Source organism: Salvelinus fontinalis, chromosome 31, assembly GCF_029448725.1.
Source record: "Salvelinus fontinalis isolate EN_2023a chromosome 31, ASM2944872v1, whole genome shotgun sequence".
Classification (NCBI taxonomy): Eukaryota; Metazoa; Chordata; class Actinopteri; order Salmoniformes; family Salmonidae; genus Salvelinus; species Salvelinus fontinalis.
Window position 1 is genome coordinate 41,885,263 of NC_074695.1, and position 15,726 is coordinate 41,900,988.

Genomic DNA, 15,726 nt, shown 5'->3' on the forward strand with positions numbered 1-15,726 from the left:
TCCCGTCTTCCTTTTTGTCAAGTTCTGTTTCCTAGTTTTCTTGGTTCTGACTATTCTGCCTGCCCTGACCCCGAGCCTGCCTGCCGTCCTGTACCTGTTTGACTCACGAATCCCTGCCTGTCCTCGACCTGCCCTTTGCCTGCCCTGTGTTTACAATAAATAATCTGAGAACTGTACTATCCGCCTCCTGTGTCTGCATCTGGGTTATATTCTGAGGCATGATAGTAATGAGGTTTGCTCCTTTACCCACCAAGAAAGACTATTGTTATTTCCCAATTCCACAAAGTTACTTAACAATAACAATGGTCAATTATTTTCTAAATTAATTTAGCAAGGCCTACATTGGGTATGATTTTGCTATACTGTGTAGGATTGAGGATGCGATGATAGTGACAGGGACAGGTGGCTTATACTAGAGGAGCTCAGGACTGTGGATCACATAGGGTGGCTAGACTAGTCTGAGGTTTAGTAAACGTTAATGCAGTCGCAGAGTGAGCTCTGACACCACACTGAACCACTCCTTCGCTGAGGTGGCTCTGTATGGTGTGTGAACTGAAGAAATAATGCACACACTACTGTGAGGAAACACACCACTGAGCTCACACACGCACACAACTGGGATATCTCATACACTTCGCTCGCATGCATGCACGCACACACTCCCACATGACTGAGATCACACATGTAACTGAGATTCTCATAGACATGCACGCCAGTGGAGGCTGCTGAGGGGAGGACGGCTCATAATAATATCGAATGGAGTCAATGGAGTGGTATCTACCACATGGTAGGAAAAATTACTTGTGTGATGCACAACGTAGATGTCCTAACCGACTTGGCAAAACTATAGTTTGTTAACAAGAAATTTGTGGAGTGGTTGAAAAGAAAAATGAGTTTTAATGACTCCAAACTAAGTGTATGTAAACTTCCAACTTCAACTGTACAGGGGGAAAAGGATGGGGCCCAGAATTTACCCCTGAGGGACACCATAGTTAATAGGTGCTGGGGACGATACTGAACCACCCATGCTCACTGAAAAACGCCTGCCACATATATATGACCTGAACCAGTCGAGAGAAACGCTGGAGATTCCCACCCACCTCTGAAGCTGGTCAACAAGGATGTTATGATCAATTGTGACAAATGCGGCACTGAGATCCAAAATAACTCAAATAGAGAATTAATCGGTAGCCAACAGAAGGTCATTACTGACTTTCAATAAAGCAGTTTCCGTGCTGTGAAGTGAGGGGAAGCCCGACTGGAATTTTTCAAATTAGTTTTTCATACTCAAATTAGCTTTCTCACTGACAACAGACAATTGACTTGTGAACACTCTCAATCAAGTGTGAATGTCAAAAACAAGACTACATGGTGAGGCAGCAGCAATGATTCCACCGGTGGAATTAGGGTGACCGCATCTAAAATGCCAAGGGAAAGATTCTGTGGGACATTTGCGGAACAGCGGACAGAATACATTTTTGGGGCAGGTTAATGGATCACGTTCAAATGGGGACATAGTTCTGCTGTATGAAGGTCACTGCCTGTTAAAGGGGCAACCCTTAGTTGCTACATCCATTTTTGGACTTATAAATGAATGATATGTACCCATTGAGTGTTGAAGAATATAACAAATAAATGACTCATGAGTGTCAGGATTTGGCCAGGATTGTTCAGGTTTTGGTCACTAGATGTCCCCATTGCACCTTTAGTTTTTTCCTTGCTCTAATTATTGTTTGTACCTGTGTGTCATTTCCTTGTTGGTATTTAAACCCTGTGTGTTCCTCAGTTCTTTGCTCGGTGTTTGTATGTTAGCACCCAGCCTTGTTGTGAACATATATTTCTCTTGTTGGATTTTCCAGAGGTTCTCTGGTTTTGTTCTTGTTTATTTTTGATTAGTCTTTTGAGGTTTGTTTTTTCCCTGCTGTTCTTACCACTTTGTGGATTTTCTTTGTATTTTGGAGGATATCCGTTTTTGCCTCTTGGCTTTATTTTGGACGTTGTGGATTTATATTCTTTGCCTGAAGATCTTGTTCTTTTATTAAACCACCATCTCTAGTACTGCTGAGTCTGCCTCATCTTCTGGGTTCTGCCGACTATTAGTGACTTTTTCTCACACCGGGTCCTGACAATGAGCATAGTTCAGCTGTCGTACCTCATCAAAACCCAAAATATAGCATGTTTAATTTACTCCAATGTTTGTAAACAAACTAAATGTAAACAACCTAAAAACATGATTAAAACTATTGATATCATGGATGGTCAGTCCTTGCACTCATAGCGTAGTGGACGGATTATAGAGTGGGTGCATTTCTCCAGACCCATCCCTCAGCTTTTTACTGAAACTGTGGTGGGGAGACACTTTGTTAATGTTTCAGTTAAGGATTGCTGCTTTAAATACCTTTAATAGAGTCATAGTGTTATAGTGCAACCCTGTAGTGAGTGAGTTAGTTTGTGCTGTTAATATCAAGCAAAGTTGAGAATGCAAAGAATTTCTAACAAAAATTGTGATATTGAAGGCAAAATATAAACCCAAAAGTATTGATAGCAAAACTAAATATTGCAAGGAATTTTTTTCGAAATGTGAAAACAAATGAATGTATATGGATGCCCCAAAAATAGTTTCCAGTGAATTTTTTGTATGATAACGCAATGAAATAAAACATCTTTGGTTGTTACCCTGGCCTTTGCTTTCGCTGCCTTTTCTTTCCAGTTGCAAGTTTTGGCACATTCCAGCAACATAGCACCCTGTATCCCACTGCTGGTTTGCCTCTGAGGCTAAACAGGGTAGGTCCTTGGATGGGACACCAGATGTAGCTGAAATGTACATATAAAACTTCACACGTCCGACAACCACGTTTCTGATTCGTGAAGATCCCCCCCCCCCATCCCCCCAAAAATGTCATGTTTTTTTTTTATAAGGGCTCTCTCTTTCTCTCTGAACATTCAAAGGGAGTTAACTTCAGGCATTTGAAGACCCTCTGCAGTATTGCAGAATTCGAATTTTTTCCTCTTTGTTATCTACATCCTTTTCAGAATGCACATCTCACAATGGGTTGCTCTGTAAGCCTATCAAATGTGTAGTGTCTTAGCTCTTATTACTTATTTATATAATAAGAAAGACTCTGAATACAATAAATGGAACTGGAGCTTCACATTTTACTGGAATCAGTTAGAGCCAGAATAACATCGAACAACACTGCGCATGCCCAAGGGTGCTCCATTCTTAAAGGGGACATCAGTAATTAACAGAACATAACATTCCTTCTTTTATACAATCAGAGTTACTTTTACCAACCCCCAACTGAAACACTTCCCAGAACTTGTTGTAGTTATTTTGCATCTTTTAATTTGAACTTGAACAGTTAGTTTTTGTTTGTTTGTTTATAAGTCCAGTCTGTCTGGTGGCCGGTGCCTTCGTTCTGGGTAGCGCCTAGGATTGTCTGGAGGCTCCTGAACATCCTCAGTGTGTGCTTGCTCCCTTATAGCTTCTGCTATAGCAGCACCTTCATCAACACGTTCCCTTCTTTCAGCCTGGGGTCTCTTTACTGCTCCACCGTCCTCTACAGTTCCCTGTGTGTCATTCTCAGGAACTCTCTGTGCCTGTTCTTTCTCGATTGTTGTGCTGTTTTCCGTGGAATGCATTTGGTTAATGTGACGCCGCCACATTATGTCTGGGCTCACTTGAACCTGGTAAGTTCTGGGTCCCGTTTGTGTATGTACGGTCCCTCTTGTCCATTTCCCTCCTCTTCTGTAGTCTCGCACCATCACTTCCTGTCCTGTTTGGAGATGGCGCTCCCGGCCACCGGAGAGCATCTTGGCTTGTTTGTTCAGCACTTCATTACGCCTGTTAGGCTTCATGAGGTCCAGCCGTGTGCGGAGAGGCCTCCCGAACATCAGTGCGGCTGGGCTTTCATTTGTCGTGGCATGTGGGGTGTTTCGGTAGGAGAGCAGGAACTTGGCCAGCTTTGTTTGCAAAGTCCCTTCATCTCGTTTTGCTGCCCGGAGTCCTTGCTTTAGGGTTTGCACAAAGCGTTCTGCCAGCCCATTGGTGGCAGGGTGGTACGGAGCTGAGGTTGAGTGTTTGATTCCATTTACTGACATGAATCTTGTAAACTCGTCACTTACAAAAGCTTGTGCGTTGTCACTTACTAGCTGCAGCGGCAATCCGAAGCGTGCAAACGTTGTTCTGAGACACTCTATCGTCTGAGCTGAGGTGGAGGAGTCAGTGCAAAACACCTCTGGCCATTTGGAATGGGCATCAACTATAACCAGAAACATGTGCTTTTCAAAGGGACCAGCGTAGTCCACATGAATTCTCTGCCATGGCTCTGTGGGCCATTCCCAAGGGTGGACTGGAACAGGAGCAGGCATGTGAAGGGTTTCCAAACATCCGCTACAGTTCTTTGCCATATTTTCTATCTGTTGATCCAGACCTGGCCACCAGAAGTGGCTCCTTGCGAGCAGCTTCATTTTGACAATTCCAACATGACCTTCATGTAGTTGCTGCAAAACCTGATGTTGGCATTTCTGGGGTATCATGACTCTCATTCCCCACATCAAACATCCTTGGTACGTTGTAATTTCGTTTCTCCGCTGGAAATACGGAGTCAGCTCCTTTCTGCCTGTAGCTGGCCATCCTGACATGGTGTAGGTGTACACTTTTGACAAGGTCACATCTTTCCTTGTCTCCTGTTTGATCACTGTGCTTGTGACCGGTAGTGCCTCGAGCTGAGCGGTATGGAAAATGTCCACTGCATCCACACTCCTTTGTCTTTCTCTTCTACACGGCAGTCTGGATAATCCATCTGCATTTGTGTGGAGGGACGACGGCTTAAACTCAATGTCATACATATGACTGGCGAGGAACAAGGCGTATCGCTGTAACCTGGCTGCTGTCATTGCCGGAATGCCTTTCTTTGGACTGAAAATGGAAAGCAACGGCTGGTGATCCGTAACCAGTGTGAAACGCTTGCCATATAGGTATGCATGGAATTTCTTGACGCCCCACACTAGCGCCAGTGCTTCTTTGTCGATTTGTGAGTAGTTTTTCTCTGCATCATTCAATGTTCGTGATGCAAATGCAATTGGCCTCTCTGACCCATCTTTCAGTGTGTGTGAAAGGACGGCCCCTAAGCCATAAGGGGACGCATCACAAGCCAACTTCACTGGCAGTTCAGGGTCGTAATGCATCAGGACCTGTTCAGATGTGATGAGCCGTTTTGCCTCCAGAAATGCATTTTCACACTGTTCTGTCCACCGCCATGTCCTATTCTTTTCCAGGAGCTGATTTAGAGGCTGGAGTACTGCTGAAAGGTTTGGGAGGAATCTTCTGTAGTAATTGATCAGTCCCGCAAAAGATCTCACTTCTGTGATATTTTGTGGTCGTGGTGCCTGTACCACTGCCTCGATTTTGTCCTGTGTTTTGTGCAATCCATTGCGGTCAATTTCATGTCCACAGAAGACAATCTTGTCTTTGAAGAACTCACATTTCTGTAAGTTTGCCTGTAGACCATATTCTTTCAGTCTTTTCAGGACCTCTTCCAGGTTAGCCAGGTGTTCTTTGTCGGTGCGTCCTGTTATGATCATGTCATCCAGGATACACTGGGTTCCTGGGATTCCTTGCAAAATCTGGTCAATAGTTCGTTGCCAAATGGCTGGGGCCGATGCAATGCCAAAAACCAGGCGGTTATACCTGTATAGACCTTTGTGTGTGTTTATTGTCAGGTACTGTTTGGAGCTCTCTTCAACCGGTAGCTGCAGGTAAGCCTGTTTCAGATCGATTTTACTGAAGTGTTTCCCACCAGCTAGTGCAGCAAAGATGTCCTCCAGACGTGGCAAGGGGTATTGGTCCACATGCAACATTGAATTCACAGTTACCTTGAAGTCCCCACACATTCTAACAGACCCGTCTTTCTTCACAATAGGAACTATGGGTGTGGCCCATTCGCTTCTGTCCACTTTCGTCAGGATCCCTGTATCCTGCAAGCGATCGATTTCCGCTTCCACCTTTGGTCTCAGGGAGTATGGAACAGATCTGGCTTTGCAGAATTTTGGGGTTGCGTCATCTCTCAGTACAAGTTTAGCTGTGAAGCCTTTTACTGTTCCCATCTGATCACTGAAAACTGTGCTGTATTTCTTCCGCAAGTGTTCCAGTGTTTGGTCTGTGTCCTTCTCTTTGAACTGTAACGTGTGGAGCATTTTCAAATCACACCAGTTCAGCTTTATTTTTGAAAGCCATTCCCTGCCAAATAATGGGGGGCCAGTTCCAGGCACCACATACAGCTGTAACTGCTGTGTTTGCTCCCCATACCTCACTCTGACCTGCAACACCCCCATTGGGCTCAATCTCTCTCCTGAGTAGGTCTTCAGCAACACATTTGTGTTCTTCAGCTTGATAGCCTTGAAGTGCTCATTGTAGACAGTAGTGGAAATTATAGACACTGCAGATCCTGTGTCCAGCTCCATTTTGAGGGGTTTGCCTTCGATATCTGGTGTCACCCATATTATGCTACTGCTGGGAGAAGTCACTGTGTTTAACTCCATTGTACCAATTACTCGTTCATCTGAATCACTGCCACTGTTCTCTGCTAGTGCATTCACAGACCCTTTCATTTTCTCAGTTTTCCTGTTGTGACTGAATTTTGCTCTGCATGCTCTTTGAATGTGCCCCCTTCTACTGCATTTGTGACAAATTTCGTCTTTGAAACGGCAGTCCTCTGCTCTGTGACCATCTCTGTCACACCTGTTGCATTTATCGGCCACACGGGGGCGCTGTCGGCTGCGCGAAAACTTGTGCAGGGAAGTTTGTGATAGGTCAGTATTTCTTTTACTTTGCAACTCAAATGCATCTTTCGTCGCGATTTCCATAGTCACAGCAATTTCAACAGCCTTTGCAAACGTGAGATCTGATTCTGTGAGCAAACGTTTTTGAATGTGTTCATGTTTCAATCCACAAACAAATCTATCCCTTAATGTGTCATTTAGGTTCTCTCCAAACTGGCAATGTTCAGACAGTTTCTTCAACTCTGCTACATATGTACTAACACCCTCCCCCTCATTCTGATCTCTCTTGTGGAAACGAAAACGTTCCGCGATGAGGAGTGGTTTAGGTGATAGGTGATTTTGCAATATCTCCACAATCTCTGTGAATGTTTTATTTGAGGGCTTCAGAGGGGCAGTCAGATCTCTTAGCAAACTGTACGTTTTTGGGCCAATTAAACTCAACAACGCTGGTACTCTCTTGTTATCAGCAATGTCGTTTGCAATGAAGTACTGTTCCAGTCGTTCAATGTAAGTTGCCCAGTTTTCTTGCGTGTCCTCAAACACATCTATTTTCCCGATGCTAGCCATTCTCTTTACCTCAGGCTCCACGGGTCTTTGATCTGCCGCCTCGTTCTCGTTAGCTCTCCCCTCGTCGTCACTGCTTGCTAGCTGTTGTGCTACAGGGTCAAAATCTTCCTCTCTTCCTACGAGCTCCATCTGCATTCGTGATGCACACTGCAGGTAATCATCCTCGTCGCCATTGTAGTGTCTTAGCTCTTATTACTTATTTATATAATAAGAAAGACTCTGAATACAATAAATGGAACTGGAGCTTCACATTTTACTGGAATCAGTTAGAGCCAGAATAACATCGAACAACACTGCGCATGCCCAAGGGTGCTCCATTCTTAAAGGGGACATCAGTAATTAACAGAACATAACAAAATGCATCAGGTCACTCTCCTGAAATCTGAAGGTCACCCCCCACCACACCACAGGAGGTTGGTGTAATGGCCGTCTGATGAAGAATCAGGAGTGGACCAAAGCGCAGCACGTGTTCATGATTTTTATTTAACTCAGAACACTACGAACAAAAATAACAACAGCAAACGAACAGTTCTGTAAGGTAACCAAACTAAACAGAAAACAACTACCCACAAAACGCAGGTGGGAAAAGGCTACCTACGTATGGTTGTCAATCAGAGACAACGATAGACAGCTGCCTCTGATTGAGAACCACACCCGGCCAAACACACAGAAATAGAAAACATAGAACACAAAACATAGAATGCTCACCCCAACTCACGCCCTGACCAAACCAAAATAGAGACATAAAAAGGATCTCTAAGGTCAGGGCGTGACAGTTGGTTGCACTTTAATTGGGCAGAACAGCCTCATGGGAATGGTTTTCATGTGTTTGATGCCATTCCATTCACTCCCTTCCAGCCATTATTATGAGCCGTCCTCCCCTCCACTCACTAGTGGGGTCCAGGCTCTATTGCAATGTGATGATACAGAGAGTAATGGACAGCCACAGACAATGGCGGTCTCAGTTCCTTGTTCTCGGTAAAGACAGTTTTAGCTTCATGAACTTAGTGCAACTCAGCTTACCCTATCATACAAATCTAAGGCTGTTTAGCCCCATTTTGTTTTTACATTGTCTACAATGTATAGCTCCAAATATGTTTTAAACGATCATGTCAGTCTAATTGACCTTCAGGCATTCTGAATTTCAGAGTGGTTAGCTAAGTCCCATCCCTAAGCGTACTAGCTTACCAAACAAAGTGGAAGGGTCAGGCTGTTGAAATGAACACTTTCAAGTATGTAATTCACTGACATTTAGCAATGAGCTCTGGTCAAAAATGTCCCCTTTCATCTGTGGCTCTAGCCTAGATAATACAAAAAATTTGCTTTTGGATGGTATGCACATCCCCGTCACAAGAGGGCGACATGATACTTTGGTCGCTTCATGGGTTGTAGTTTTCTTTACATTTTCCAAGTCCCATGTATTTCTATTTTGTAGTACCCGCCAGGCCGGCATGTCACGTCTCAGCACATATTCACATTTTAACAAAAAAGACAGGCAAAGGGGGAGGGCTCATAGCGATAAAGCAGACCATCAATCAAAAGACTTATAGGCCACAGCAAACGAATCCCAGGTAAACATTGAAACATATACTGAATAAAAATATAAACGCAACATGCAACAATTAAAAATATTTGAGTGAGTTACAGTTCATAAATTCATTAGGCCCTAATCTATAGATTTCACATGACTGGTAACACAGATATGCATCTGTTGGTCAGATACCTTAAAAAAAAGTTAGCGGTGTGGATCAGAAAACCAGTCAGTATCTGGTGTGACCACCATTTTCCTCATGCATGCAGTGCATGCTACATATCTCCTTCGCATAGAGTTGATCAGGCTGTTGATTGTGGCCTGTGGAATGTTGTCCCACTCCTCTTCAATGTCTGTGCCAAGTTGCTGGATATTGGCGGGAACTGGAACACGCTGTCGTACACGTTGATCCAGAGCATCCCAAACTTGCTCAATGGGTGGTGATGTCTGGTGAGTATGCAGGCTATGGAAGAAGTGGGACATTTTCAGTTTCCAGTAATTGTGTACAGATCCTTCCGAAATGGGGCCATGCATTATGCTGAAACATGATGGCGTGTGATGGCGACGTATGACTGGCACAACAATGGGCCTCAGGATCTCGTCACGATACCTCTGTGCATTCAAATTGCCATCGATAAAATGCAATTGTGTTCGTTGTCCGTAGTTTATGCCTACCCATACCATAACCCCACCACCACCATGGGGCACTCTGTTCACAACGTTGACACAAGCAAACCGCTCGCCCACACGACGCCATACACATGGTCTGTGGCTGTGACGTTGGAGGCGGCTTATGGTAGAGAAATAAACATAAACATTTCTGGAAACAGCTTTGGTGGACATTCTTGCAGTCATTATGCACATACATGCACACACAGCATGCACACACAGCACATTTTAGAGTGGCCTTTTATTGTCCCCAGCACAAGGTTTACCTATGTAATGATCATGCTGTTTAATCAGCTTCTTGATATGCCACACCTGTCAGGTGGATGTATTATTTTGGCAAAAGAGAAATGTTCACTAACAAGGATGTAAACAAGTTTGTGCCTAAGGAACATTTCTGGGATATTTTATTTCAGCTCATGAAACATGGAACCAACACTTTACATGTTGCATTTATATTTTCGCTCAGTGTATATGTTACAACTTTTATCACAAGCTGTAACGTATACATAAGGGAGAGTTATGGCTTTTTGCATTATCCAACTGTAGTTAATTATAAATGTAGGCAGTACTCACGTGGTTTCATCGAGCCGGAGACTGCAGATTCTTTTGTTCAAAAAAATCCATCAAAAAACGAGGAAGACGGACAGACACTAGAGAATCAGGAAATCCTTCTGCAGGCGTTAATTAGTCACCGAATTAGAAGTAAAATAATCTGAAATCAAGAGGTTTAGCAACTTTTAGTTGGAGAAAGCGAAAGTTTTTCATCGGTGTATTAGGTAGCTAACGTTAGTTAACGTTACTCAAGGTTTGTGTCTTTGTTTAGATATCGATAGCTTACACTAGCTGGCCTTAGTTAGTGACGTTAGCTGGCTAGCTAGATTAGCTAGCTAACTAATTCATTTTTTTATCAAGTGAAACCGTGCACTGTGTGGCTATTTTCGTATTTTTCCGTAGTTTAATAGTTGTCTGTTGTTCAGTAGGTAGTAGCCTCAGATTATGTTAGCACAAAGACAAAGAAATGCGGACAACTGAGTGCTAGAATTCATTACTAGCGCGAGTTGCTATGTTAATCGTGCCTAAAATAGGTGGCTTTCTAACTTGTGTGTACTTGGACTTCAATTTAACGTGTAAATGACAAGCCATTTACGCTTAGTTTTCCTTTGACTGTTTACATGTCTTTCCTCTCAAGAGCATTGCGTTGTCAGCAATAATAGTTTGGTTTCGGTTGTATTGATATCCAAATGCATGTCTGTGTTTTCACCCCCACTTTAATAGATATTTTGACAAACATGCCACGCAAGAAGGTAACAGAAGTCTCAGGGAATGGTGGGATCAAGAGGAAGCGGGCAGGAGGCAAAAAGAAGGAAAGGGAGTTCAGCAGTGATGATGAGTTTGACGATTATGAAGAGCAGGAGAACACAAAGAAACCTGGCAAGCCTGCTACAAAGTCAGGCCTTCAACCAGTCACTGTCGCGGACGATATCAAGGAAAAAATAGTAAGTCCTCCTGACCTGCATGAGGTTGTCGAACATTGTTCAGGTAATCAAGGGAAGGGGTTTGTGATGTGACTATATAGAATTGTGGTTAATGTGAATAGAGAATGTAACAACATGTTATTAGTCACTTGTAAATCAAGGGTGCTTATGCATTGCTAGAACAAAACATCAGGAGAAACGTTAAGATAAAGCTGATCCCTGTATTGTCATTTCTATAGAAACTTGACTTACCTAAAGTCAAAGGTCAACTGCTCATTTTCGGAGCCACCAACTGGGATCTCATCGGAAGGAAAGAGGTGCCAAAAGCACAAGGTATAACCCTGCCCAGTCCTGTATGTTGCTGTATGCAATACTCCACTCAGTTGTCCCTTAATAGCACTTGTGTCATCAACTTTGAAAGTAGTTTTTCCTGTCTTTCTACTGACAATCTTGAAGCAATCCTCATAATTGACTGCAGTATTGAACTGTTCCTGTTTCTTATCAAATCAAACGTTAAAGTGCATTTAAAAATGCAACCGACTTTACGTTAAAATTGTGCTGTGTGTGTGTGGTCTCTCAGTGGCCTTCAGGAACCTAGGCCAGAACTTGTGGGGTCCTCACCGCTACGGCAGCTTGAGTGATGTGCAGGTCAGCAGTGTGGTGTCTGGGCCCTGTGCTGCCCACAGCCTCCTAATCACCACTGAGGGCAAGCTCTGGAGCTGGGGTAGGAATGCTATACTGTAATAGCTCATAGTTTATACTTGTATGTGTATGTCTCATAGATGTAATCATTCTAGCTTGTTTGAGTCCAGGAGAAAGGATCAATATTGACTTCTTTCTCTCTTTGTCAGGTCGAAATGAAAAGGGTCAGCTGGGTCACGGGGACACCAAGCGCCTGGAGGCCCCAAAGCTGATTGAGGCCCTCGCAGACGAAGTGGTGGTGGCTGCAGCATGTGGACGTAACCACACCCTGGCATTGACAGAGGGTGGCACCGCCTACTCGTTTGGAGAGAACAAACTGGGCCAGCTGGGCCAGGGCAACCAAACAGATGCAGTCCTCAGTCCAGCCCTGGTAAGCAACATAAACCTCCCTATTCATCTGCCTCATTATTGTGGCTGATTTATTACAGGTTTAATATGGCCACATCCTGAGCCTGTGCTTATCAAAGCTTTCCCTTTCCCCTCTCAGATCCAGTACAATGGGCAGCCCTTGGTCAAGGTGGCGTGTGGGGCAGAGTTCAGCATGGTGGTGGACTGCAAAGGAAACCTCTACTCCTTCGGGTGCCCAGAGTATGGCCAGCTAGGTATGTCCACAACTAACGAGCAGGACAGATTTAAACTTCTAAAAAAAGTTTCTCTAATGACACATTTTAAAGAGTCACAACGACCCCTTCAAAAATCATTCTAGATCAAACACCGGCGTTGCACTTATTTTTGTCTTGTGTTTTGGGTCACAGGACACAACTCTGATGGCAAGTTCATTGCCCGTGCTCAGCGCATCGAGTTTGACTGTGAGACCATTGCACGCCGCGTGGCCATCTTCATCGAGAAGAGTAAGGACGGCCAGGTGACGCCTGTACCTAACGTGGTGGTCCGAGACGTCGCCTGCGGAGGCAATCACACGGTGAGGAGGGAAGACCAGGACCTGTATTCAGTCTTGGAAAACGATCAGTTTGGCCTTTTTAGATCATAATGAATAAAATGACAGGTACTTGGGGGACCTGATTCTAGATCAGCACTCCTACTCTGAGACACTTTATAATTATGGGCTCTGATCCCTACTGTCACAAATACCCCTTGAGCCAGAAATGTGAATTTTAGAAATAGAAATCAAGCAATGGTATAAAGCTTTGTCTCGCAGTAGTGTTGGTGTATATTAGTGATGTTAGCATGAGGTGTGTGTTTCCAGCTGATATTGGACTCCCAGAAGCGGGTGTTTTCCTGGGGCTTTGGTGGTTATGGACGGCTGGGTCACACGGAGCAGAAGGACGAGATGGTGCCCAGACTGGTGAAGCTCTTTGACTTCCCCGGGCGCGGGGCATCCCAAATCTACACTGGCTATCAGTGCTCCTTCGCTATAAATGAGATGGGTATGGGACACAATGCTTAACCCCTTGAATGTCGCACTGATGAGTAAATCTTTTTAGAATTATTTTATTTATCACCCCTATTATCAATTTATACCACTATAAACCAATAATACTACTGTTACTTCCCCAAGTCTGTTGCTCTACCTGATATACACTCTGTACAAAACATGTCTCTTTCCATGACAGACTGACCAGGTGAAAGCTGCGATCTCTTATTGATGTCACCTGTTAAATCCACTTTAATCAGTGTAGATGATGGGGAGGTATGGTTAAAGAATGATTTTTAAGCCTTGAGACAATTGACATGTGGATTGTGTATGTGTGCTCTTCAGAGGGTGAATGGGCAAGACAAAAATGTGCTGCTGAACGGGGTATGGTAGTAGGTGCTAGGCGCACCGGTTTGAGTGTGTCAAGAACTGCAATTCTGCTGGGGTTTTCACGCTCAACTGTTTCTCGTGTGTGTCAAGAATGGTCCACTACCCAAAGGACATCTAGCCAACTTGACACAACTGTGGGAAGCATTGGAGTCAACATGGGCCAGCAACCCTGTGGAACGCTTTCAACACCTTGTAGAGTCCATGCCCCCAACGAACTGAGGCTGTTCTGAGAGCAAAAGGTGGTGCAAGTCAATATTAGGAAGGTGTTCTTAATGCTTTGTACACTGAGTATATTGTAGTGATTTTCAAGCGGTATGCCAACTGATTTTGAACCTTACATCTGTCAGTCTAAACAATGTAGCCATTACGCCAAAGAGGTGGACAAATTTTGCTGGTGTTTTTTTTTTATAAGGAAGCTACAATATTAACATTTTGTGTGCAGGAGGGCTGTTTTTCTGGGGGGTCACCAATACCTCGCGGGAGTCTACCATGTACCCCAAGTCCGTGCAGGACCTGTGTGGCTGGAAGGTCCGCAGTCTGGCGTGCGGGAAAAGCAGTATAGTTATCGCTGCAGACGACAGCACCATCAGCTGGGGACCCTCCCCCACCTTTGGGGAACTGGTAAGTTTTAATTGGTGTATTTATAAAGCAGACTTCTCGCATCCAAAGTGCTGTACCGTTATAGAAATGTACTTGCGTGCTCGAAAGACTGCTGAATTGGCACACCTCTTCTGGCTTCTCTACCTGTTATGACATGGGTTTTGTGTTTTGTTACAGGGATACGGAGACAACAAGGCCAAGTCCTCCACTACTGCTCAGGAGGTGAAGACCCTGGATGGAGTTTACGCTGAACAGGTGTGGAGCAGCAACAGAGAATGAAAACAGTGATGAATTTGAATTCCCACTTATGTAATCTGTAGATGGGAACTGCATTTAGGTGCAGCTCTTTGGGCTGAAACATTTGGGTGTTTGTGGTTGCAGGTGGTGATGGGATACGCACACTGCCTGGTCATCGCCAGACAGGATACTCCACAGGAACAAGAGAAGCTCAAGAAGCTGCCAGAGTACAACCCACGCACGCTCTGATAGGGCACCATCCAGCTGCCTCACCTTTTATTTTTTTACTCCAGAGACAACCGATTCTCCAGAATGCACCTGCCCTTTAAGTCACCTTTGTAAGTCTTGATGGATGGCTGGGGAGGGTGGGCTTCCATGAATATGTATGCATACACTTTGAAAAACAAGTCAGGTCTAGGCCATAGAGTCAGAGGTTAAATGAAAAAAATGCGCCACAACAACTAAGACTGAAACAAATCCACTCTGGACAGAATACATCCTGCTCACAACGCTTGTCAGATTTCTACAGCTGGATAGAGGACTCTACCACTCAACTCTCCAAGCACGTTATTCCTCTCTGGGTTCTACTCCTACCCCAAAATCCATGCAACTCCACTGAAGAGTTCACTATATTTTCATGAAGTCTTTTTATTCTTCTGTTGAACTGATCAATGTCCTCTCCCTCACCATAACAGGTGCTACATCAGTCCTCTTTGGGCAGATTCATTTCCAAGTGAGGGATCACTTCAAGACCAACACTCCATCCCTTTTAAAATTGTCGTTTGGGGGTATGGAGTAAATGTTTCTTTGTGTTTGTTCCCAAAGACCAATTGCTGAATTTAGTTTAATTTGTTCATGAAGTCCATGGCAGTATTAGTCTTTGTCAGGTCGATCTGTATGCATTGTCAGAACACAATCGGGATCTGAGACATTTGTGTCACCAAGTTGATGCTCTCCGGCCATTGACTTATGTTACATTCTTTGGTTAATCTCTTCACTTGTATGATTAAATGTTGGCGTTGAGGATGCGCAACTGTCCCTCAAAGGCCACTGTCTGCTTGTTGTCATTCCTGATATTTGTTAGATTTTTTCCCCCTTATTACTTTTTAGCCTGGGAAACCAGCTGTGGACACTGCAGTCTTGGGAATGATGAAAACAAGCATGAATGTGATTTTGGGAGAACTTGAGTTGTGTGCCTCTGTTCTAGTGTGAAACTACACTTTCTGCACTGCTGTTAAAATTCTTTATTTCATAAACTCCTGTGTTGAGCATCCTAAATAATACCATAGATTATATTATTATATTTATAGTGAATTTGAGGGGGGGGGGGGGCATGATGTAAGATGCTACCCTGGTATTACAAATTATGTATTGGCTACTAAAGCCAACAATTTACT

At 44.0% G+C, this 15,726-nt stretch overlaps 1 protein-coding gene and 1 pseudogene across 3 annotated transcripts; one reads left to right on the forward strand and one right to left on the reverse strand.

The window, feature by feature from the left end:
- The window catches only part of LOC129829318 (uncharacterized), a 30,240-nt pseudogene extending 22,755 nt beyond the window's left edge, over positions 1-7,485 (reverse strand).
- A 2,673-nt stretch (positions 7,486-10,158) lies between these two features.
- On the forward strand, positions 10,159-15,375 carry LOC129830277 (protein RCC2 homolog). 3 transcript variants are annotated; one of them, XM_055892733.1, is made up of 11 exons: positions 10,159-10,252; positions 10,826-11,046; positions 11,265-11,358; positions 11,606-11,749; positions 11,877-12,097; positions 12,215-12,329; positions 12,483-12,649; positions 12,935-13,115; positions 13,935-14,113; positions 14,270-14,347; positions 14,474-15,375. In XM_055892733.1, exons 2-11 carry the CDS (start codon positions 10,840-10,842, stop codon positions 14,576-14,578), a joined length of 1,491 nt encoding a protein of 496 aa, XP_055748708.1. In that variant the 5' UTR covers positions 10,159-10,252; positions 10,826-10,839; the 3' UTR covers positions 14,579-15,375. The 3 variants fall into 3 exon arrangements, with proteins under 3 accessions (XP_055748708.1, XP_055748709.1, XP_055748710.1); XM_055892734.1 differs by having other exon boundaries at positions 10,167-10,355; XM_055892735.1 differs by having other exon boundaries at positions 10,167-10,326.
- Positions 15,376-15,726: the final 351 nt, after the last annotated feature.

Bases quoted from the DNA above. Each gene is read 5' to 3' on its own strand.
- LOC129830277 (XM_055892733.1), top strand. From the start codon at position 10,840: ATGCCACGCAAGAAGGTAACAGAAGTCTCAGGGAATGGTGGGATCAAG. The intron at 11,047-11,264 runs GTAAGTCCTCCT...TCATTTCTATAG, and splicing joins ACGATATCAAGGAAAAAATA to AAACTTGACTTACCTAAAGT. The intron at 11,750-11,876 runs GTAGGAATGCTA...TCTCTTTGTCAG, and splicing joins GGGCAAGCTCTGGAGCTGGG to GTCGAAATGAAAAGGGTCAG.